This window comes from Bombyx mandarina, chromosome 03 (assembly GCF_030267445.1).
Source record: "Bombyx mandarina strain Sakado chromosome 03, ASM3026744v2".
Taxonomy (NCBI): domain Eukaryota; kingdom Metazoa; phylum Arthropoda; class Insecta; order Lepidoptera; family Bombycidae; genus Bombyx; species Bombyx mandarina.
Window position 1 is genome coordinate 6,354,161 of NC_143210.1, and position 27,022 is coordinate 6,381,182.

At 35.3% G+C, this 27,022-nt stretch overlaps 1 protein-coding gene across 7 annotated transcripts in view; it reads left to right on the forward strand.

Annotated features, from left to right (window-relative positions):
* for (cGMP-dependent protein kinase for) overlaps positions 1 to 27,022 on the forward strand; it is a 160,720-nt gene that overhangs the window by 105,545 nt on the left and 28,153 nt on the right. Inside the window, exons 1-2 of one of the 7 annotated variants that reach the window (XM_028184735.2) lie at positions 13,988 to 14,130; positions 16,801 to 18,555. The exons of 5 other annotated variants lie outside the window; for them this stretch is intronic. In XM_028184735.2, coding sequence (XP_028040536.1) covers positions 16,959 to 18,555 — 1,597 coding nt within the window. In that variant the 5' untranslated portion in view covers positions 13,988 to 14,130; positions 16,801 to 16,958. Of the gene's footprint in view, positions 1 to 13,987; positions 14,243 to 16,800; positions 18,556 to 27,022 lie in introns of those variants that run through there. One more of the 7 variants, XM_028184728.2, reaches the window with a different exon arrangement.

The following is a 27,022-nucleotide window of genomic DNA, read 5'->3' on the forward strand; positions in this document are numbered from 1 at the left end:
GCATTAAAACTGTATAATCTCAAAACTTACTAATTTTACACGAGAGTGTTTTAAAGGTTTAACATGTAATATTATGTTTGATATTAATCATATTTGCAACATTAATTTTTTATATTTTTACCAGTTACATTATCTGTCTTTTAGTAGTAGTAGTAGTAGTAGTGGTAGTAGAAGTAAGATAAAATTATTTACCGTATTAATTTTGTTAATAGTAATCAAAACATAGGTAAACTAAAAAAAAAACAAAAACTAAACTACGCTCTTTTGGACAGTATTTATGAGAAAATAACTGGTGATACCAAATTATTCCGCATATTAACTCAATTTCGAATATTTTTGGAACTTGTACACTTTTAATGCGAAAAGGCGATATGTACAATTTCGAACAACTAAATTCGGACCGTCGGTCTACCAAGTCTTTGTCATAAACCTCCCACAGTGATCATACATTACTACAAATAATACTAGTAATTAAATCGGATGAAACCACCATTAAAGGAGACACAAGTTGGCGAACAGAAAAGTAAGTAATTGTCTCGAGAGTATCGATCGATTGATTTGCGCAATAAACGTCGTTCGATTCCGATACATTCAGGTCTTTGCTATGATATCTAGTTAAGTGTTAGATTTGCGTAACTGAAGAACTTTTACTGGTGGTATGGCGAGTGAGTGAGTCCACACGGGAAGGACCACCACCCTCTATATTAATTAATTAAAATTATTATTATATTAGTAGGCAGCGGCTTGGCTCTGCCCCTGGCATTGCTGAAGTCCATGGGCGACGGTAACCACTCTCCATCAGGTGGGCCGTATGCTCGTCTGCATACAAGGGCAATAAAAAAAAAAAACCTCTATTTTACCCACGAGGAATTTTTTGTACCGGTCTGAAAACCGGAATATCCGTTGTTAAAATACAATTGTGATTTAGAAGTCCTATTTTAAAGTAAATATAGACGGGTTTCGGTAACTACTTTCGTTCATATGTATATGCAAAAAAAGAAGAAGATAAAATACAAAATAACTTGGAATTAATACAGTATTTACAATATTTAAAAACGCAATTCAAATATCTATTATAAAAGCATTTTTGAGTAGAGAATAAAATAAATTTGTAAATTAATTTACTTACTTAATTTTTTTTTTTTACACTATTCTAAATTTATAATAGATTATAATTAATGAATTTACCTTGAAACGATATTAAGATGTTGCAAGCTTCACTACAATCTCGCTCTGTCGTGTTAATAATTTTCGGGATCGGCACTATATTATACTACTAGCGACCCGCCCTCGCTTCGCTTCGGAAACATTAAAACACACATGAAACCAAAAAAAAAAATTAAAAAAAAAATTAAAAAAAGTAGCCTATGTTCATCAGGGACAATGTCGGCTTCTAATGGAAAAAGAATTTTTCAAATCGGTCCAGTAGTTTCGGAGCCTATTCGAAACAAACAAACAAACAAATCTTTCCTCTTTATAATATTAGTATAGATATAGATGTAATCAATTCAAAATAATTATTCATCGGTATGATCTTCATGACCGTGTTGAAATTATAGTCATACATTAAATTAAAATACGCTTTTTTTTTCGACCTGTGTCTCATTACAAATCTTTCGTGCGCGTAGCCAAAGCTACCGATAAAAAATTATTTCCCACAATCTTTAAGCCTTTCATGAGAAACGGTTGCTTAAACTTCTCAAATAATCCATACAAAGCAGGCTGATGTACACATTATTAATTATAAAATATTTAGAGAAAATAATAAAAAATTACAAACATAATAAAAAATCACAAAAAATATTATACTGCCGCTGGTGGCGGTGTCTATGACAAGCTACTAGTGTTTTGGGCTCCAGAATTAGATTTTCTCCTCGCGCTACATATGTGCCGTTTTTCTTATTATTTGGCTAAATAAGTAAGATTTTTTTATGTTAGTTTGTTTACTCTAGTAATGCGCGCTCACGTGTCGTTTAAACATTTCTTTTAAAGCCGAATACAGTGTGGCCATTAACAATTCTGTAAAGGTTTTAGGCATTGTTTTTTTTTATGATTGTAAGATTACTGGTGGCCCGGAGGCCTTTCCAGTTTCACCAGGACAGATGGGTGAGCAAAGGCTCAGCCAGGAGAGCTTTAGGCATTGTACTTAAGTCCTTAAGGTATGATGATGTATTTTTAATGTTTTTATATGAAGAGCAGCATAGGGCCGACCTGGTGGTGAGTGGTCAACATCGCTCATTAAGGTCAGCATACTAGGGACACAGTCAAGCTGCTGTCTATCATAAATTATTATCTATATATTAATACGTGAAGCAAAAACTTTGTACCCCTTTTTACGAAAATCTCGCGGACGGAGCACTATGAAATTTCCCAAACTTAAAGAGAATATAGTGAAGGAGTCCAGAAAATCAATATTTTTTTAAATGATGCATAAAAAATACAATAAATCAATAAAAAAAACATTTCACACACTACCATGTATTTGACACAACACGCATGGATACTATTTGTTTATTGTCAAACTTTTCTTATTGCTTATAGTCTTTGGTCAAATCGAGAATAGATTAAATATTGTTTGCCTTTATTAATATTTGTCGAAAGTGTAATCTTGGCGAAATCTGTGATTATAGAATTTTATTAGTCTTTGACAATAGAATCGTAATAGTGTACAAACTTATAATTGCAATTAAAAAAAAGTCAAATTCCGACTACCGGGGGACCACTAGTGTTATTAATAATGCTTCTTTATTATATTAATTTTAATGTACTTTTGTGTAATGTTCGTTATGAAATTGGTCTGAAACTTTTTACTACAATACATTTTCGTATTGATGAATAGATCGATAGTAACAATTAAGTGATTATTGTGTAAGACGCGTGACGTTTTTGTTACTGTAACATAAATTGTTTCCGGAAGATTACTCAGTATTTACCAATTAGACTTATAAAGGTGTAATAACCACCTATTAAAATTGTGTAATGATTTAGTTGACGACTAACGAGCTAGATATCGAGGGTTGCAACATCAGAATCTTCTAAGATTAGAACTGATTCAAGGTTTTATGTGTAGAGCATTATTTAGAAGAGACGGTAAGGTCATGTAAGCTGGAAACGAAATCGGAGGTATGAAACTTAAGAAACATCTACAAAGTATAGTCCCGCAGTAGTCGAAATTCGACTATAATTAATTGGAATTGTAAGTTTGTACACTATTATGATTGTATTTTATAGTCACACTATAAAAATGATTAACAAAGACAAACCATATTCTATTCTCAATTTGACAACAAACGTCAAGAACAAAAGTTTGACAATAAATAGTTTGCATGTGTGTGTGCGTGAAATACATGGTATGTAGTGTGTGTAATGTTTTCTTTATTGATTTAATGTATCTTTTATGCATTATTTAAAAAAATATATATTAGCATTGTGGACTCCTTCTCTATATTCTCTATAAGTGTGGGAAATTTCATACTCCTTCGTCCGCGCAATTTTCGTAAAAAGGGATACAAAGTTTTTGCTTCACGTATTAATATATAGATAATTCATGAATTCCATTTTTACGATAGAAATCCGTTTAGATGGTGATTTGCATTAAATGATGCGCTTCCAAAACTTTCATCTGAGGCTGGTGAATTATGGCATAAAATAAAGTACCAATCAATTATTCATAGTTTTTTTTTTCTAAATGAAACTCGGTTGTGTAATAGCTTGGCAATATGAATATTTAGAAGTCAATTTAAGAATACATTACTGGTAACAGTATATGGATGGAATGGTTGACCCTTGCTTAAGATTGTAAAGGAAATTTTCGATTCAAAGTTTTAGAAATGTTATTATTTTATTGCCTGTTGAATATACTTTTTGTTCTTCCTTTATCTAATTAGAGCGTATGAAGAGTAGTTTTTTTTACATAACAAAATAATACAGCAATTTTATTGAGGGATGTGTTGAGTGAAAGTTAGTATGTATTAATTATAAAATTAGTATAAACTAGACAAAATTATAACTCCATATTGAATAATGTTGTAATCTACCATTTAAATAATATACCAAAACTTGGTGGAACAGACACGAATCCCAGAAAATTGCTTTTCAGTTCCAAACAAAAACTTTAAAAACGTTTGCTCCAATATTATATATTATTCATAATTAATATAAAATAATAGAATTGTACTCTTGAAGCCTATGATTTTAACGAACAGGACAACCTATATTAAACAACTCAATTATAATTTTAATGGCCACGAACCGGCCACTGTAATGACACTTTAAACTCTGTCTTCATTACGTTACATTAGCCGATAACTATACATATACCTGGAGAGTTCCGTGGTTACACTTTCTTTAAATTTATAGTACCTATATGTGACGTGAATATAATGTCTAAAATAAGAGACCATTTAAAATATTTACCCTTTATTATAGCAGCTGAAAAGTGGAGGCGTTTTATTTTATAGATTCAATAAGTAGCTTATATAGCATCCCATAAAATTACCATCTTTATAGCAACACAATATAAAAGTACCAATTTGTTTAGGATTTCGTGCAGCATTAAAAAAAAAACAAAAAACTCTTCACTCCAATATCAATTTAGAGATTCTTTTTAGTGACAATTAATTCCGAAGAAAAGATACCTAAGATTGGAAGCAGATCATTTGGGGTTAGGTACAATCAAAAATTATTTTTTTTACCCTGGTAGCCCCCGAGCACGGCCCACCTGATGGTGAGCGGTTACCATCGCCCATGGACTTCAGCAATGCCAGGGCCAAAGCCAAGCCGCTGCCTACCGTGTCAAGCTGCTGCCTACTTCTTCCGCCAACCTGCTTCTTTTATGTCACACTTTTATTTCAAGTGTAAATAGATTGTTCAAAGAACCGTTCCAAATAAATGTCCATTTTGTTATTGTGTGTATTGTGAACGAATCGTGACTTGTATTAAAGACGTTGTTCATATGAAAAACTTATTATGGGGCATAAAACATAACCGTGCCTCACAGAGGCTTAGTGTCGAACACTAAAATTTATGTTTGTTGTAAATAGATAGATAGGTATTGTATAGTTTCTTCTATATAATATGTTTTCTCCTTAGATCAATGGTAAAACTAAAGGCAATCAAAGCCTTTCGTTCTAAAAGGGACATGTGTATAATAAAATGTTTTATTGACATTTAATCTATACTAATATTATAAAGCTGAAGAGTTTGTTTGTTTGTACGTGCTAATCTCAGGAACTACTTGTCCGATTTGAAAATTATTTCAGTGTTAGATAGCCCATTTATTGAGGAAGACTATAGGCTATATAACAACGCTAAGACCAATAAAGAATGTTTCAAAATCAGGTTTTTTCCCCTTTTGAGAGCTTCCGCTGCGTGCGCTGTAGAAACGGTTAAAGTTTCGCTAAAATAGTGTATGACAGAATTGTTCCCTTTTAAAAGGTCTAAAAAACTATCACTATAAAGTTTTTTATGCTAACCAAATTTGTTCTAAAATAAAGCGTTATTTGTGAACTATTCCACGCGGACGAAGTCGCGGACAAAAGCTAGTGTGTAATATTTTGTAGTGTCTCGGAAGTAAAATAATAAACTGAAGAATTTTTTTATGGCAATGAAAGATTAATTTATTCTTGTCCTATTATATTTCGATTATACTAAAGTAATTAGAAAATTTATTTCTTTTTTGAGATACATATTTGATAGCGCATACAAGTTTCGTCATTCGGTTTTTGCTTTCAATTTTATCGTAAATAGTTGAAATGTCGAGCTATATTTACGCGCGACACTCGTATAAGCCTATGACATACACTTTGATAACGAAACACAAGTCAATTATCACATCTCGGTTACGTATTAATGTTCTGAGGAGTTGAGATATGTATAATAACTAGTGGTCCCGCAGTAGTCGAAATTCGACTATAATTAATTGGAATTGTAAGTTTGTACACTATTATGATTGTATTTTATAATTCTATAATCACAAATTTCGCCAAGACTACACTATAAAAAATATTAACAAAGACAAACAATATTTAATCTATTCTTAATTTGACAACAGACGTCAAAAACATAAGTTTGACAATAAATAGTATGCATGCGTGTGTGCGTCAAATACATGGTCTGTAGTGTGTGTAATGTTTTCTTTATTGATTTAATGTATCTTTTATGCATTATTTTAAAAAAATATTAGCATTGTGCACTTCTTCTCTATATTCTCTATAAGTGTAGAAAATTTCATACTCCTCCGTCCCCGCAATTTTCGTAAAAAGGGATACAAAGTTTTTGCTTCACGTATTAATATATATTGTATAATAATTAATTAGAATGAAATCTAGTTTTATTGCTTCGCAGCTTTTAAGTGCAATGTATAATGATCTGTTAGATTATAGGTAAAACTGAGTAGTATAATATTTGTTGCGATATCACAACACATAAAATTTCTTGTCAAATTTTGTTGACTATTTCATTTATAAATGTATTTTTTTTCAATTGATAAAATTTCTCCATAATAAGTCATAGTCATAGTAAAACAATCATTTATATTTGATTCAAACTGGCATCATTGTGAAAGGAAACGAAAGTAGAATACAATGAATATGAAAACAAACAATCGACTATACTGTAAAAAACGTAGAAATTACATTAAAAGTTAAAATAAATTAAAATTACATTAGCGAGATGACGTAAATAAGATGAAACCGAAACTATAACATTTCAGTTTTACATCCTTTACTCAACATAAAATCCAATTCTCGCAGTATTCTTCTAACCACCATGAAAGATTTTACTGAGAAATACATCGACTCGTAAACCACGTGTGACCTTGGCTCTTTCGATCCTGTCTCTCGACCTTCAGCCGCGGAGGTCAACACAGAAGACAATTCCATAACAACAATATGTGATTTACCATCACGGCTACCGTCTTACAAGAGATTCAACTTACTTTCTCTGTACCCGGAGCTAAATGACGTCATCCATAATGCGAGGTATAAACCAACCAAAATATCGGTGTCCGTATACCAAGGTCGACCACGCATTGTCAGCCGAGTCACTTTTTGTACAATTTTGTAATGGACCAATCGTTATAACTTTATAGCAATTTACGTATATTTTTTCTTCATGCTCAATAAACACTTTGAATGGAACATTGTTCTGTTTCGTTTTTTTTTTATGATCGACGCTACCTAGCGTGGACTTGTTGATTCTACGGCTTATGATTTCATATTTAATATTAAAATTTTTTTTAACAAAGCTTGACGTAAATATTTAATTTCATATTTAATGTTTTTACAAAGCTTAACGTAATTAAACTTACTGTTCATTATGAAGATAAGCATAGACTACCTGATTTTTTATTAATAGATATATCTCTAGATTCCTATCTCAAGATTCTAGGGACTTTTTGGCGGGAACGCGAGTGAAGTTGTGTGATTTGTTTTATTTTGTCTATTTAGTGTTTCTTCAGATTTAAATGTGTTATAATAATGGTGGTTTATTAAATGTTTAATATCTGTGAACGTGCACAAATGTTGGAAAATGAAACAAAGCCGCTGGACGTAACTTCTCGGGATTCTCCAAAAAGTCCATTGTAAAAATCTTAGTAAATGACCACCATTTTACTGAGGTTATATTTCATCCCATATCATATCATTTAATTTAATTTAATTTCATTTCATCCCAGTTGATTAATGTCTCAAATTAATCATCTTCATTTCATTTCACTCCATAATATCATTTTTCATAAAAATATGAATATAAATTAAAATAAGACATGACTTAAAGGTCTTAGTTACCAGGTCATAAAATCCCTTAAAAAATCAAGATTCTAGCTGAAGCTATTATTTATAGAAGTTATAGGAATACAGGAGCTCATCTACCAGAGCAAACTGGCCCTAACAGGAGTGCTTCGTCGAATCTACCAACGGATCGGATTATTTGACCTACTGAGACGATGCAGCGAGAAACTCACACAAAGTCGCACGTGAAAGGAACACAAACCTACTAGTCTATATATTAATACGTGAAGCAAAAACTTTGTATCCCTTTTTACGAAAATTGCGCGGACGGAGGAGTATGAAATTTTTCACACTTATAGAGAATATAGAGAAGAAGTCCACAATGCTAATTTTTTTTTTTAAATAATGCATAAAAGATACATTAAATCAATAAAGAAAACATTACACACACTACATACCATGTATTTCACGCACACACACATGCATACTATTTATTGTCAAACTTTTGTTCTTGACGTTTGTTGTCAAATTGAGAATAGATTAAATATTGTTTGTCTTTGTTAATTTGTTATAGTGTTGTCTTGGCGAAATTTGTGATTATAGAAGTATAAAATACAATCATAATAGTGTACAAACTTACAATTCCAATTAATTATAGTCGAATTTCGACTACTGCCGGACCTGTAGTACTATTAAAACTATCCGACGTATTTATTAGTTACCTCGCTCTAGTTCTTTGTTTAATTAATAAATTATAAGTCGATAAATGAGATGGTTCATTGTTTTCTCTTTACTATGCAAAGTGAACTGTGCTTCTTTATTTAGATGCGTTGTATGTCGCATGCATTCTAACGATGCGACCATCCATATCTCGCGATTTCTCTTAGCTGGAAGAGATCTTCGAGACCACTTGTTGCTGATCGTTGTCGTGACCTAATTGTTCCATTAACGCATCATGCTCATGCTTATCTTAAGATTCAAGGTCGTTTTACAACTGAATATAACAAAGCGTTTCATGTGTTATCTCAGTTTGTCCCGCTCTTTTTTACTGGTATTTGAGTATGTGTGATAGTGCCAAAAGATAAATCCATTAGGTGAGTACTTTGCTGTAATAAAAAAAAGTAAGAACATTATACATTATTATGATAAATTAATGTTATTATTGACGAGTTATTCGAACGTGACAGTGAACCAAGGAAGCGTATTCTTTTGTTTATTTATTTATCTTATTGTAGTATTGTTGTATTTCCTTAGTATTAAATGTTTGCGTCATCTATAAGCAATAAGAAATAATAATGTAAATGTTTTTTTACTGCTTAGATAGCTGGACGAGCTCACGGCCCGCTTGGCGTTAAGTGGTTACCGGAGCCCATGAACATCTACAACGTAAATGCTACCACCTACCTTGAGGTATGAGCTCTGAGGTCTCACTATAGTTACAACGGCTGCCCCACGCTTCAAACCGAAACGCATTACTGCTTCACGGCAGAAATAGGCAGGGTGGTGGTACCTACCCGTGGGGACTCGCGTGAGGTCTTACCACCAGTCTCTTCGACTTCGTATCTCCAAGTGGATGGAAGAACTCATGTAATCTTAAAGCTATCGAACGATCTATACCAACTGAAAAGTTAAATTTTACATAAATCTGTCAGAATACAGCTGACAACATAGGTCGCCGGAATGACTCACTCCCTTAGAGTACACATAAGCAAGCTGTATAGTATGTATACTCTAAGCTCACTCCCCATTCAATTTATTTGTCTCGTTTATTTCCGAATGACACATTTATAAACAGTAAGGTTATATTTAAACAGGGGAGTAGAATGCTCGCCTGCCGTCTGTGCATTGTTCATATAAACGAAATTTACGTAACATTGCTATTAATTGTTCCATAACATTGACTGATTGTTAACGAATGTTGCATCTCGGAGATGTTTAGCTCAGATAAAAGATATTGTAGTAATGATTTGTTAGAGCGTGTTCGACGAAGCACGTAAAATAAATTGCATCTACTCTAATATTATAAATTTTTATCAAAATATATTCGTCATTGTCTTGATTGATGTAGTTGCTGGCAAATATTGTAATTGCTTGTAATAACACATCCATTATTTAGATAGTAAGAATATTTGTTTAACCGTTGCCGATTTTAGATTTCGCTATCGTGTCATTAAACAAGATTACTTTGCGATTTATTCTTTTTAAGTACCTTTCTGGTGAGACGTGCATACGGCTCACTTGATGAAGAGTGATTACCAAGTTAAGATCGTCAGCGATGTTAGTGGTACAGCGAAGCCCTTTCCAACCGATCCTAACCACAAATTTGTTTTAGAACTAGAATCATCTCATAACCGACTTTCGACCATTGACATTGACTTCCTGTTCAAATTCAATTCAAATTAATTTATTTCAACTTAGATGTCAGTATAAAACACTTGTTGAATGTCAAAATATAAATAACAATGTTAACTCTACCACCGGTTCCAAAAAAAGCCACAGTCCTGGGAAGAACCGGCGAAACAAACTCAGCGGGTATTTTTTTTTCTCAAATATTTTCTTTTTTTGAAAAGAATACTAAAATTCCTAGTTCTTTTTTTGAATTTTTTGCTTCCAATACGGACAAAGTATTAAAATTAGCATTTCGTCTTTTAAGAATTAAACTTTCGTTCATTTGATCTTTATCCTAAAGCTTTTTGTTATGTACATTACCGCTTTTTAAACGCATTTAGTTGATTCGTCATTTTTACATTCGGTTCGTGAATCTCCATTTCATTGCTCGACGTTACATTTGAAAGTATCGACGAGTAGACTTTCCATTTCGAGAATGAATACTAAATGTGCTTAACCCTGGTCTTGTGGATTTTATAGTTTCAGCTTTTTATTTATTTATTTGATATTGAATTACACTAATTTTTAGAAGTATGATTTGTTGCTTCTTTGATTTATGAGAATACATCAGTTTCCTACACAATTTTGAATGTTTGTTTTATTTTGTTATCCGAATGTGTCTCTTTTGCGAGATTTATTATTTGTCAAACTGGTTTATTGTGTTTGGTTTTTTTAGATTTTATTTAGTTAAAAATATTGCTTTCCTCATAGTTATGAAAATTAATGAGTATCTATTGTTTTCGTACTAATTACTCAATTAAATACTAATTTCTGAAAGAAACATCACAAAGTTAGTTCTTTATTTTTAATTTTCTTATTAGTATTTATTTTATGTGTTCAAATAAATTAACTTAATCAATAAATACACCTTTGAATGTGTTCATAGGGGTGTGTTATGCCTCCGTAGGTTAAATCTATTGGTAATTTTGTGGATCTTTTGCGATACAGTCTTGACCTAGGGCTAAGGATCCTTTTGCAGAATATCACATTGTTTACTTTTTCTATAATTCAATAGCAATAAACACTTTATTTATCTTTGTTTTTTTAGATTGAATTGTTTTGAAACTTTATAAAAAAATTCAATACAGTATGGCACGAATAACCAGTGAATCCAAAACACTTCAACATTAATATCCAGCCGAGCGATTTTTCTGCACCCATTACTGCACGTAAAGCCAAGTTATGGGTACTTAAATTCATTACGGGACATAAACATGGTTATTACGAAATCTCCAGGCGAGAGTAATCTTTACCTTGTTCAGTCTTTGTGAAGAGATATGTACATAATCTTCATCTCCTAGTTGTTGTTTTTTTGCAAAACTTTGCTTGTGATTACTGTGCTGTTGTTTGGTCCAAGCGCAATTATATAAATAATTATATAAAACAAATGCTTTTTTTATTTGGCATTTTTTTGGTTTTTTTTTATTGCTTAGATGGGTGGACGAGCTCACAGCCCACCTGGTGCTAAGTGGTTACTGGAGCCCATAGACATCGACAACGTAAATGCGCCACCCACCTTGAGATATCAGTTCTAAGGTCTCAAGTATAGTTACAACGGCTGTCCCACCCTTCAAACAGAAACGCATTACTGCTTCACGGCAGAAATAGGCAGGGTGGTGGTACCCACCCGCGCGGACTCACAAGAGGTTCTACCACCAGTAAAAAGCTTATAAGATCCTTTACCAGAAAATGATTAGTTGCGAACTAGGACTAGCTTATCGAATCCATTCAGTAAGCAGCTCGTTTTAATACAAGAAAACTTTTTTTTTTTTTTTTAACAATTACAAGACAGTCTATTGAAGACTTTTTTGATTTTAATTTCAGTCTTGTTAATTAAAATAAAAATGATGAAAATTTAAAATTGCTTTGTTTACTCTATGTTAGATGAATGTTGTTATAATAATGTTTGGAAAACAATAACATTAAAATGCTAGCTCACCTTGGATATATGTCTTTTTTTACATATCCGACTACGTCAGTGTAGTAAATGTAGGCAGCGGCTTGGTTCTGCCCCTGGCATTGCTGAAGTCCATGGGCAACGGTAACCACTCACCATCAGGTGGGCCGTATGCTCGTCTGCCTACAAGGGCAATAAAAAAAAAATAAAAAAAAAAAAAAATGTATGGGCAGGTTTGGGTGCAAAGCGAACGCCAGATTTACGTTGAGCTGGTCCCTAGATTATGTAACCCCACCCTTCAAACCGAAACCATTACTACTTTACGGTAAAAATAGGCAGGGTGGTGGTACCCCCCGCGCGAACTCACAAGAGGTCCTCCCACCATTATCTTCAATGTACAGATATACTTCTGTTAAATGTACATTATTATAGAGATAAGTTAGCATCATATAACTGTGTAAAGCTATAACTGAGTTTCACAGTAACAAAATGGCTTACAGACGAAGAGAATGGATAGAATTTCATAATGATAAATTTGACGCTTTGCTCGGAATCACTTTTTTTCTTTTTTTTTTTCAAATATACTCATCGCTTTCACGTAGTATTTCCAATGATTGAAAATTGATATTCACTATCGTTTGATATTTTACATCATCATCCGCTCCATTGAATTCTTATCTGTAATTTTCAACTCTTGCCATTTCTCTATTTAATGTTTCACCAATTGATCTATTAACGCTTTCGCCTTTAGATCTATGTTATTTAATTTCTTTTTCGTGAAAATAACGTTACGAAAATGCAATCGCTTTCTTGTTTTGTAACGACATTAATTTCAAATCATTGAAACGAATGTCTTTTAATAAAATGTAATCTTTTTAAACATGATCTTACTTTATTTGTTTGTTGATAAGTTAATTCTGTGCTATGTTTGACAAAGAATTTATCGTTTGGCTTTTGATTTAAATTTTCTTCTATACTAATATTATAAAGAGGAAAGATTTGTTTGTTTGTTTGTTTCGAATAGACTCCGAAACTACTGGACCGATTTGAAAAATTCTTTTTCCATTAGAAGCCGACATTGTCCCTGATGAACATAGGCTACTTTTTAAAAAAAAATTTTTTTTTTTTTTTGTTTCATGTGTGTTTTAATGTTTCCGAAGCGAAGCGAGGGCGGGTCGCTAGTATTATATAATTTTGGAAATAGTATTTAAGCTGTGTGATTGTTGGACTGTTATTACTAAAACAATTCCAATTTGAGCAGATCTCTATGATCGACTAGTGTTAAAAATAAATTATTCACACTCACTGATTCAGCTATTGTATTAATATAATCGTTCTTAAACGCAGTTCGGTTAATATTTAGAGGTCTTAGCCTTCAGTGGATAGCATTTTGATAGGTACTCGGTCACGGTCATCGCCTTGCTTCCATTCAGCTCGTTTTTAATATGCCTTCACTAATTATATTAACTCAAGCATTTTCATTAGAGCATTCGTTCGTTCAAACCGTTACAATTGACAAAGCATTTTAAGAAATCCATTCTAAGTTAAAAATAATAATAATGTGGTTGCGCGAATCGAATTTTTGCTTCTTACTCTGTTTTACTTCGTCTGTTGGCCATTGCCAATGTACCTAAAGTTATGATAACTTACGTAGGTACGTATTTATCCGCCGTTAACAGAATACTGTGAATAATTGATTACATCTGTTCAAATATTCTTGGTTTATAATAGTTCATAGTTTGTTTAATTTTATAAGATATTACTATTTTAAAATTTTCAAGAGTGACGAGAATCAAACAAAATAGTGTTACTTGGGCATGTTAAGGAATTGTTCCGAGAGATGACCTCCCTAGGATCAAAATTGAAAGAGAACCGTTTCGTACTTTTTTGATATGAGCTTACAGCTTTTATTGCTCAGGTAGCTGTGTATGTGTCTTTGTTACTCATATGGATGCGTCTCATTCGTGCGCGTCGCCGCAGTGTTGTGCAGGAGTTGATAGGATCGTTGTGTAGACCAGTACAGCGTTCGGCAGTAAGCGCAGCGGCGCTGTCGTGATTGGTCGTTGCCGTTTCGATGTCTTGCGTTCCGAATTTAAATTAGTCGCGATCGTGTTTGTAAGAAAGAAAAATATTTTTTGTTTACAATAATTTTCATTGTTTTCCGCACGAATATTTAATTCGGAAAACGATTTTTGTTCGTCAGTGTCCGTTTTGTGTTTATGTTAAGGTGTGAAATTGTGTTTATATACAGCGATGCAGCTTGCGGCTGTTGCTTTTGATGGATTTTTAAAGGATTCCCCTATTCATCGAAAAATAAAGTGTTTATTTTCGTACTACAACAAAACCTATACTTGTTATTGCGGTTTAATTTATGACGAAAATTAACAAAGAGCTATACAGTTGTTTGAAAATTAAGTGTTGTTAGTCGATTGTTATTTATTGTGTCTGTCTGTGGTTCGTCGTTCGGAGTTATATAATAGTTTTAGGTCCTTCGATCGAGTTGCAAATTGAAAGTATAGTTTCCGAAGGCTCTAGGCACAAGGTTACTGCAAGCCTCTCGCATTTGCGTGCGCTACTCGTGTGCCGTGAAAGTATTTTGGAGCGTTCTCTTCACGGCTAAGATATTTTTGCATATTAATGCTCAAGCGCCCGGAGCTTTCTATGTCTTTGGATAAACAACAAAATCTTTTATATCCAATAAATTCTGCATAGTAATACATCACTATCAATCTTCTTTTGGAAATTTGACCAATATTATGGTAAGCCCTTCTATTGCGCAACCCGGGGCCTAATCGGCTGTTTTATCACAGCAGCTTATTATAATTATCTCAAGGAAAATGTTTCCGAGTTTTGCATATCCCATTACAAAATTAATAGACTATATCGTTCTTATACCAGTTTCGTAATTATCGATAAGTATATAGCAATACATGTTCACGGTTCGTTAGGTTATTGAAATCATTGTTGCACTCATACGAGTTATTACCAATTTATCAGTTCTATTAATTTATTAAACTAGTACACATTGTAACTATTGAAGATTAGAAAGTACTATTGTTAGCATTTTAAATCAGCCGTAATTGATTGTTTACTTTCAATAGTTCACATGTCTCATTTCGTTACGATCTTATCATACTATTATAAAGGTCGACAGACCGTAGAAAGTTTGCATTACAAAGCACGTTATAATATTTACTAGCCGTACAATATACAATGACCAGGAAACACGAACAATTTTGTCAAGCCTTATCAAGCATAAGTGACCTTTTGGTTCAATGTCTTTGTTATAAAGTCGTTTTGTGTATAGTTGCTGCCAAACAAAGACATTTTGGGATACCAGTATTGTCACTCGCATTTTACTACAACTTTTCTATCATTTTCAATTGTTAACTCATTTCAACATTCATTATGAAGATAGAATATAGTTTAAATAGTTTGGTTTTGTAAATCAAAATATATTTCGTTCAATAAACAGATTAGCGTTATCACTGAAATCCTTTATAATCGTGTTTTAGTTTGTGAAATCGCATTAGTTTTTTTCCTACGGATTTCGGAAGTCTGTATTATTAAAAATGGTAGTTATTGTAAATGGTTTTCATTCTGTAAATAACGAGATTTCATCAAAGCTGTATCGCTTGTCGTGTTACACAGGGGATATTGTCATCTTAGTCCACTTTTAGCACATTGAATAGTTGTTCGAGAAAGTCGCCAACTAGCTTTTAAGAGACTCTAGGAAATTGCTATTATTAGCGAATAGCGAAATATTCTTGTATTTGTACCGGCCATATTCTATTCGCTAAAAATAGTATCGATGATTTCATGTCCAAATCTTTAGGTAATAGGGTTTCTATTCGTCTATTGTATACGATAGTTTTGGCCTCTTTTATGTTTATATTGCATTTCTATAAACATTACCGATCTGTTGTGTTCCTGAATATGTTTCTCATCACGTATCATCGTTGACCAGGCGAGTGGATATGTGGATCAATGACCGCTTTCAACCCGTTGCGTTGTCTTAGAAATCGTTTCCTACAAACTCGATCAAGTGTTTAATCATTGCACGTTAATTATCTTAAGCGTATCGTTAAACTTTGTACCGTCTTCGTTTTCTCCGAATCCAATATTATTAAAAGTCAGTGAAAGTGAATTAATATGAACGAGCGAGTTTTGCTTCTGTTTAGTTAGCGGTGCACAGCCAGTCGGACCCCATTATCTAATTATTACGTAATATGATTCTATTAGCATTGGCTGGTGGAGTCTTGAACCGTGCTGACCGCTTCCTTGTGTTTGTGGGTGTATGTTTGTGTGATTGTGTAAGAACTATAGTTGAGTCCCGTGACGCATCCGCTTTCGTAAAGGGTCTTGTTATTTGAAGTTAATTCTCTGCTCTGTTTGCATTTGGATTGGTGTTATAGTTTAAACAAACAAAAAAAAACAATCGAACAGTTTTAATTTTGAATTATATGTTTAACTTGTACAATTCAATATTTGAATAAACAATAATGAAACACTACTTAATAGATACAACATTGAAACAAATTGATACTTTAACTATTGTTTCAAGTTTAAATAATCCTAAGCCACTTAAGTTATTATTTTGTGCATGGCTTAATATCATGTCTCGGTTTATGGAACAAGCATATCGATTGCAAAACGATTTCATTGTTTTAATTCGAACAAGTCGACGAAACGTGACAATATTACTGCAATCATTTTAACTGTAAACACGACCGGCTATAAGGGGTATAGGAATTCTGTTGTAGTATGAATTTATAATTTCCACAGATCGCCACGAGAATGATCAAAATATAAGCAAATCAAATAAAGTGACGTAATATAAATTGTGTTTTAAAAAACATGGAGTTTGTTTCACCGCACCGGTCCCTTAAATTGAAGACACTAAATATTTATAATGACACACGGTCTGAAGGTTTGAAGTCAAGATGAAAATCAAACATTATCCAGGAAAAGCGGTCATGGAGGACCCGTGGCTATCCCTCGGGGATAGAACTATGGACCTTGTCTATGCGGCAAACTGGGTCGGTGCTAAGAATCTTAATAAATGCAATTCTAACGACGATCAATCAAGTTCAAAATGTAATTCTATATCGAGGAGCAAATCATGTAGAGATGTCGGCCGTTCGGAAGAAAACGAATACAGCCAAAAAAAATATTCACAAGAAGATAGTGGGTGTTACTTTGATGTTCCTAATGAAAACATATCTCAATTAGCCAAATATCAACAAAATATAGAAGAAAAAGCTAGGACGAGTGATAATTACATTGTTCAAAATAAATTAAAGCACAGTTATAGTTTTAAAGATATGCCAAATGGCTATAAGCCTTCGACTCTGCGACGCGTGAAACGAAGAAATTTCACAGAATGGGACATCGAAGCATTTGGTTCGAATAGTAAACAGCCACCCATTCCGCCACAACGTAAAGATTCTTTGAAATACGCACATCGACAGAGAAAAGTTGATTCAAAGAAAAATTACTATCCGTTACCTGATCCTGGTCCAGTACCTCCTGATCCATCATCAGAATCATATTATGAATATTATTCTAGAGTCAGTCAACAAAACAATGACACCGATAGCGATAAGCTAAAGCAGATCCAAAAAAGTGGTAGGAATGATAGAAATTCGCCAAATGAATACCCCAAACAAAACGGTAATACCGTGTACAAAATTATACATTCAATGGCCACCTTAGATCTGAACCCGATGAAAGTCAGAAACGGTAAACAAACTTTGGAATTGGATAGTGAACCGGAAGATTTGGGTCTATACATGCGGCCTATTAAACAGTCGTTATCTACATGCGATCAACTTCCGAACCACACTACGCAACCGGCGAACGAACGAAACGGACGCATCGAAGACGCTAAACCTAGCTTTCGTTCTAAATCATTAAGAGTTAAAAGCGAAGGTAGAGTACCACTTCGAGCGTACCTTGACACGGTCCAGCACAACAATGCGCAGTACAACGGTGTCACTGTCACGCAACCGAAAAGAAATCTGTCGCCGAGCGAACAGTTGACGCTAATGCAGTACGAAATGTTCAACGGAAGTAAGAACCAACTCGCACCGCCGATCAGCAACGGGTTCCACGCTGTTGATCCGTCTAAAGAAAGTGATTATCGGACTATAAATAGTGTTACAAAACAAATCAAACCCGATAAATATGGTAAGTTATATAACACCGTGAGAGTGAAAAGTGACGATAGATACGAAAGGTACAATGACATTACAAAATTCGCACCTCCGAAAGACCATATCAATGAGGAACGTGCAACTAATGGAAACGGTGTGTTTACGAGAAGTGCTAAAAGTTCATCTAGTGGTTCGGACTCTGATTTTTCAATACCACGGCCGAAATTAATAGTACCTGTTCATACCTATGGAACACGCAAGAGACGAACTGGGAATGTACAGCGTGATAGCACCGCAACGGAAGCTTCATTGGATGCGGGGATTGTGTTAGACGTGACACGATTGGAAGATTCGAGTCATAAGTTTAAGAAAAATGAAGAATCAGGTAACGCATTCTTCTATTCCACAATGTAACAAGTTTATTTTGTGCAATCTGTAATTTAACCTCCAGTATATTTTATCAGATATCGTGCTATTTTGATCTCATGTGTACACGTGTTGATCGATGTTCATATGTATATATTCGGTGAGACAGTTGTAGGTCGCGAAACGGATAGCAGTTAGATGATGTCACTAAAACGATACAACTACTTACATGATTCAACCATTGTCAACTTGAATACTAAAGAGACAACTCGTATTCACTATATTAATTTTTTTAACAGATATAATGTTGGTTTTTTTTTTATTGCTTAGATGAGTGGACGAGCTCACAGCCCACCTGGTGTTAAGTGGTTACTGGAGCCCATAGACATCTACAACGTAAATGCGCCACGCACCTTGAGATATAAGTTCTAAGGTCTCAGTATAGTTACAACGGCTGCCCCACCCTTCAAACCGAAACGCATTACTGCTTCACGGCTGAAATAGGCAGGGAGGTGGTACCTACCCGTGCGGACTCACAAGAGGTCCTACCACCAGTAAAGGTTCCTTCAGATTGGCATCGTTTTTGTACAGATGCGATACACATTAAAAATAATGATTTAATTTAGGTTTTGATTTTTCTATGCCAATGAAACACCAATCTAATTTATTGGTGCACACAAATCCGGTATGTAAAATACATAAAAAAAAATGACCCGTACAACGCATACGTTAATTATTCATTCGTAACCGAACGCGTTTGTCTGTTTTACGGGCTAAATGTAAATTTTCTTAAACAATTAACATAAACCTTTGTTAACTTTGAAACCTATACATTAACCTTTTAGTTTTCAAATTGAATATTTCATTTTAAATACAAAGTATTTTTCGCTTCAAGTCGTGTATTGGAATTATGAAATAATTCATTGTTAATCTGTTATAAGATCTATTATCTGCTTTTGAAACATTGAGAGCGAATCAAAAGATCAAGAAACATAATATTTTATTCGTGAAAACAAATTAGCTTGCTGTCAGTCAGTAATCGTTTCCACTTACGACACACACCGACGATTTAGAACTGTGACCACTAAGGTTCAGCCACGTCGCGGGCCACTCAAAGGTTGCTAAATCCACCGAGGCTGGCATATCAATTAAATTTTGCTTCGTTTTGTCCCACTTTCCGACCAAATGATGCATGTATATTTGCATAGATTCAAACGTGCTTTAGTTGAGTATTATTATTCAGGTCGGGCCAATTAAATCGGTTTACCGATTCGGAATATTATGTTTTAGAGCAATTGAAATCAAATCAAAATCAAGGTGACATAATTATTCATAACATATTTATACAAATCCTAAAGTTGTTTTATAAAATACAAGCGGCCCGCTCCGGCTCCGCTCGGGTCTTTAACAAAAATTTCAAGGAAGTATATTTGATGTTGTTTTGTTTTTAAAATAAAAGAACACTTATTGTTTCATAACTAAAATATAATAATAATAGTAGACATTTGCTGTCCCGACAGTTTTTGTAAATTATATTGTGTTCTACAAAGTCGTAGTACATTATTATATTCTATCATCAATAGTTGTCGCAGGGCATGCAATATAAAGAATATTTTAGGTAATTGTTTTTACACCTTGGGTTACATTATTGGAGTTTCAGTAAGGATCCCTAATTTTTTTCAAAAAAGATTATTTCCTATGTCACTCGGGAATAGTGTAGCTTCCAAACATTGAAAGAATTTTTCAAATCGGTTCAGTAGTTTTGGAGCCTATTCAATACAAACAAAAATCTTTCCTCTTTATAACATTAAGTAAAGTATAGATTTTTATTATTATTATATAATATGGGCAGAAAAACTCACGGCTCTACTGGAATTAAGTGGTTACATAGTCATTTATTTTAAAACCTGGAGTTGAAAGTCTCAATATAATTGCTTCTTGGAATAAATAGTTTTTTTTTGTTGGCATGCATGGTGCGAACTTGTGTAAAAATTCAGAGAACACTTCTGCCTATTATTCGGTCAATTTTTTAGACACCTTCTACAACACCCATTTGAGTGTGAACAATTTAAATCGACTTCTTTACTACGAAAATATGTAAATGAGCCGAATTGCTTGAGGCTTTTAATACCAAATTTGTTTTACGATATTTATTTTCTCTCTAGTCTATTGAAAGTATCATAGTTTTATAATGTTGAAAAACTTAATACTACAGTGTAGTCGTAATACAAAAAAGCCCACTGAGTTTCTCGCCGAATCTTCTCAGTTGGTCGGGTTTCCGATCCGGCGGTAGATTCTGCGAAGCACGGCTCTTGCTAGAGTTCGTGTTGGCAACAACGTCAGGCTTGAGCCCCGTGAGCTCACCTACTGGCCCGGTGACGCTGATATGATCTCTCAAGACTATCAGCTTAGGAAAAAAAAAGAGAAAAAAAAATACAAAAATGTAAAAAATTGGACTTTGATTAATTTGATAACATTTAAACATTAAAGTCGCTGTGTTAATTACACGTATTTACAAAATTGAGATCAAAGTAAAATATTTATAAGACCTATATCAATAAAGATCACGCAACCGAACTCATAACCTACCGTTAAATTGTCCGGAGCGAGTCACCTTGAAACACTTTCGTGATATTAATTTGCTTCTATGTACCTAGTCTGTACTATGGACTCCATCGACTCTATGTATTAATACGTGAAGCAAAAACTTTGTATCCCTTTTTACGAAAATTGCGCGGACGGAAGAGTATGAAATTTTCCACAGTTATAGAAAATATAGAGAAGAAGTGCACAATGCTAATATTTTTTTAAAATAATGCATAACAGATACATTAAATCAATAAAGAAAACATTACACACACTACATACCATATATTTGACGCACACACGCATGCATACTATTTATTGTCAAACTTTTGTTCTTGACGTGAGCTGTGGTCAAATTGAGAATAGATTAAATATTGTTTGTATTTATTAATATTTTTTTATAGTGTAGCCTTGGCGAAATTTGTGATTATAGAAATATAAAATACAATTATAACAGTGTACAAACTTACAATTCCATTTAATTATAGTCGAATTTCGACTACTGCGGGACCTCTAGTACATATTATTAGACATTCTCATTCACCGATCTGTGAACATACATCACTAAATATTTGCGTACTCACATTGTATCGTTGCGTAAAAAAAACTGTGCATGGCGATTGTGACATACAATAAATAACGAATTTTGATATTTGTAAATATTACTGTGGCAGGTAGCCATCATGCAACAAAAGGTATTTGACAGATGCCTGAATCTTGCTTACGACAGTTTCGTGATAAGCTTGCATATATAAAAATTCTGCATATATAAAAGCTCGACGAGTTACCAGACACAGACCATATTAACCCACAGACACAGCCCACTGAGTTTCTCGCTGGATCTTCTCAGTGGGTGGCGTTTCCGATCCGGTTGTAGATTCTGCGAAGCCACAGCTCTTGCTAGGTTTCGTGTTAGCAACGTTGACAGGTTTGTGCCCCGTGAGCTCACCTACTAGTTAAGGTTACGCTGAAATAGGCTATCAGCTTAGGTAAGTAGGAAAAAATATCGGAGCGTCGGTCTACCGAGCAATACCAGCCGCTCGGTTGAAGATCTTCCCTTTCCCTTTGAGCTACGATAACTAGCAAGTACTCAAAATGTACCCGTCACATGGAAAAAATAAAACATACATCAATAAAATCTATACTAATATTATAAAGAGGAAAGATTTGTTTGTTTGGTTGTTTCGAATAGGCTCCGAAACTACTGGACCGATTTGAAAAATTCTTTTTCCATTAGAAGCCGACATTGTCCCTGATGAACATAGGCTACTTTTTTTTAATTTTTTTTTTTTTTTGGTTTAATGTGTGTTTTAATGTTTCCGAAGCGAAGCGAGGGCGGGTCGCTAGTCATTAATATAATTGTTGCTTGATACTAAATGTTACGTGATGATGAAAAAAAGGGGAGAAATGCAGCTTACAGAATAATAATAAAGAAGTTTGTTACGAAGTGAGCACAAATCAAAAATATTTTCCAAGTACTGTCTGTCATGCATCTGAAGAAGTCTGTATATATTTGGACAGCGACAGTCCTTTAGACCGCGTTACTTTGGTTGTGTTACACGTATGCTAATAAAAGGTAGACCAGGTGCTACCAGTTTGGGTTATTGTTCCCGTTTAAGTAATAATATAATGAATAGAATTGATTTAAGTTCAGTTTAGTACAGTTCGAGGTGGCCAGGGTGGTTTTGATTTATAGGACAGCATAGCTAGAATTACATAGCTCTTGTTTTTTTTTTTAATTGCTTAGATGGGTGAACGAGCTCACAGCCCACCTGGTGTTAAGTGGTTACTGGAGCCCATAAACATCTACGACGTAAATGCGCAACCCGCCTTGAGATATAAGTTCTAAGGTCTCAAGTGTAGTTACAACGGCTACAAATAGGCAGGGTAGTGGTAACTACCCGCGCGGGCTTACAAGAGGCCCTACCACCAGTAATTTAGACTTTAAATAGCTGGGCAGATTATACATAATTGGGTAGGATAGTGTTTAAATCATTTTTAAAAGGTTTTTTTTTTTAAATTGGATAACATTTTCTATTCGTTAACACTAAAATCTCGCTTTCTATACGGTTCTTTCTCTTCGTATTTTCTTAATTAATGCAGTATAAATATTGATGAATGTCGACTGTCTTATTTGTTTATTTCGTATTTGATTGTTTGCTTTCAGATTTAAATAAATGTTTTATTGTAAATTCATATTTAATTTAGTCTTATTTAACAATTCTTAAGGTATTAGATTTCCAGATAAAGCTTATTATAAATGAAAAAACGATTCTGTAGAGAATCATATACGCATCTACTATTTTTTTGTGATCATATGAAATTTTGCATATAATTAACAAAGTCGATTTATTGTTATTGCCATGGCCATGTCTTTTGAAAATAAAAAAGGAATAATAATAATTGGACACGACTCGTTTATAAACTATTATAAAGTGACATTATCCATATACGTGCCTAGCGATAGCCATACTTTTTTTTCCTACCTATGCTGATAGCCTTGAGAGGCTATTTCAGCTCCACCCTAACGTGTAGGTGAGCTCACGGGGTTCAAGCCGGAGTGTTGCTAACACTGGCCCTAGCAAGAGCAGTGCTTCGCAGAGTCTACCACCTGATCGGAAACGCGACACACTGAGAAGATCCGGCGAGTAACTCAGTGGGCTGTGTCTATGGGTTAATTCGCTCGACGAGTCCTTCGTCGCAAGCGACGGGTTCGACGACTACGGTGACCGGTGCTTGTGGTACCTAAAAGCACCGTTAATGGATCGGGAGGGTCCGTAATATCGGTGTGTCTCCCGAGACGAGGTTCTACGGGATTTTCCCGGGGATGAAATCCCGTCTTAACATAAGTACGGGTACCGCCTAAGGCGAGACTTTCGGCGCGCATTGCGGTACCGTAAGTTTCGTGTAGTCGGTGTGGTGGAGCTCGATGGGGTTTAGTCGGTAGTCGTTCTGCGGGGCAAGTGCTTCGCGCGCCTTTTTCAAGGCGTAGTCTCCTGTGAGAAATTGGGGGAGGTGAAGGACCTCGGCCCTTCTCTTCTCCCCTTCTTCCCCTCAGGAGGCGCCGGAGTCCGACATAACCCGGTCCGTTACCCCCCTCGACCGGGTATCCGTAAATGGATTCCCCAGCGTTAAAAAAAAAAAGGTTCCGTAATATCGTGTTGACAGCCATACCGGAATGCGACCGAATTCAAATATTAACTACATATCTTTATTTATTATTATTAGCCAATCACATAGAACAATTCTAAAATATCTAAAAATATAAAATAAAAACAGCTGAAAGCTGCTTACAAAAACTACATTTTTTTTTTATTTCCTACCTAAGCTGAGAGCCTTGAGAGGCTATGTCAGCGTAACCCTAACTTTAGTAGGTGAGCTCACGGGGCTCAAACCTGACGATGTTGCTAACACGAACCCTAGCAAGAGTCGTGCTTCGCAGAATCTACCACCGGATCGGAAACGCGACCCACTGAGAAGATCCGGCGAGAAACTCAGTGGGCTGTGTCTGAGAGTTAATTTACTCGTCGAGCCCTTCGTCGCAAGCGACGGGTTCGACGAGAACGGTGACCGGTGCTTGAAGTACCTAAAAGCACCGTTAGTGGATCGGGAGGATCCGAGATAACGTGTTTTGGGCGACGTCGACTGCTTTCCATTCTGTCCGCAGGATCGGGAATGTAGTTACCGGCGGCCACGATGAGAGGGTTCTCGTGTCGTGCCGCTTTATCGAAGTAGCGCATGGACGCCGACTGAAGATACTTACTAATGGACTCTAAGTCCAGGTCGTCATGGAGGTCGACGTTCCTGACGAACCACGGGGCTCCGACGGCTATCCTGCAAAAACGGGATTGAATAATTTGAAATGTTTTTAGGTGTATGCGGGCCGCGTGAGCGAACACTACACTTGCATAGGTCATGACGGGGCGTATGCAAGTTTTGTAGAGTGTCACCTTATTTCTAAGGGACATTTTACTTCGCCTACATATCATCGGGTAGAGACGTCCTAGAATGAAGGCGGCACGATCGCGTACCGTCTTGATGTGGGGGCGGAATGTCATCCTACTGTCGAGGGTGACGCCTAAATATTTGACCTTCGGGGCCCACGGTATGGGCTGGTCGAACATCGTGATTGGGCGAACGGCGGGGGCGGGGTTATTGACGCGCCTAGTCGGGAGGGGGATGCTCAGCGTGGTGTTCGGAGGGCGACCCCTTTTGAAGAGCACCGCTGTGCTTTTCGTGGGGTTAATGTCGATGCGCCACTTCCGGAACCACTGTCCCATGGTGGTAGCTGCGGTCTGAAGTCGTCGATGAAGCAACGCCTTCTTCCTACACGAGTAGTAGATGGCGGTGTCATCGGCGAAGAGCGCCAGATGGGTCTCCGGAGACCGGGGTATATCGTTGATATACAAACTGAATAGTAACGGGGAGAGGGCGGAGCCTTGCGGGACTCCGGCTGTGACGTGAAAAACTACAATTAACAACTATTTGCACTAACTTTAAACATTTCACCTATGCAGCACAACGCCCGTGAAATCTCCTGTTAACAACGCGTAGTGATTTTAAATGGAATACAGTTTTATATGAATTTACGGATGAGCGATCCTTTATGTCGATGCTAGTTAAGTTCACGTGCTGGCGTGAAAATAACGGTGGTGATAAATAATGGTTTTTGTTGTTTCCGATAGTTAGTAACATGCGTTCGGGGGTAAACACAATAGTGAATAACGGAATTCTGTTTTTTTTTATTGCTTAGATGGGTGGATGAGTTCTCAGCCCACCTGGTGTTAAGTGGTTACTGGAGCCCATAGACATCTACAACGTAAATGCGCCACCCACCTTGAGATGTAAGTTCTAAGGTCTCAGTCTATAGTTACAACGGCTGCCCCACCCTTCAAGCCGAAACGCATTACTGCTTCACGGTAGAAATATGCGGCGTGGTGGTACTTACCCGTGCGGACTCACAAGAGGTCCTACCACCAGTAACAGATTTATAGATTCTGTGTTAATTTTAGTTGTTTGAAAATGAATAGAGAATCTAAATGTCCATTTGAATAATTAAAAGAAACGAATGTGTAATAATACGAGCCGACCTTCACGCTTTAGCATCTCTTCATGTCAATTATTCCCAAGTCCTATTCATACCTTAAAAAAAAGTAAAGTATGAGCCCGCAGGGGTTACCGTTATAATTAGTTTTAAAATTTTACTGCAACTGTTAAAAAACAGCAGTGGATACTTAATTTTATGTCCAAATGTAACAAGCTAAAATCCTAAAATATCTGACATAACAAAAGTCGTAGCAAGCGGACAACATATGCCGTGGGGACTGGTGGTAGGACCACTTGTGAGTACGCGCGGGCAGATACCACCATTCTACCTATTTCTGCCGTGAAGAAGTAATGCGTTTCGGTTTGAAGGGTGGGGCAGCCGTTGTAACTATACTGAGATCTTAGAACTTATATCTCAAGGGTGGTGGCGCATTTACGTTGTAGATGTCTATGGAGTAGATGTAGAGGAGTGGAGTAGATGTCTCCAGTAACCACTTAACACCAGGTGGGCTTTGAGCTCGTCCACCCATATAAGCAATAAAAAAAACTCTATACGTGAAATAACTGGACATAGAAACGTAGACGGCAACAAATGAGATGAACAAATGACTAAAAGACAACAAAATGTCTGTAAAAACCTTACACTCAGCATTGGGTGGTATATATGTGGAAGATTTTTCCTAAGTGTAGGCCGAAATTATCATTTAGTTATTGGTAGGTAATTTCGTATTCAATATTTTTAGCACACTCATCGTGTCGAGATTATTAATAAAAAATACCCATGAATCACACTATTATTTATTAGATCATTTCTTTCCACCACAAGGCCAAACATATGTGCATACATATGTAGG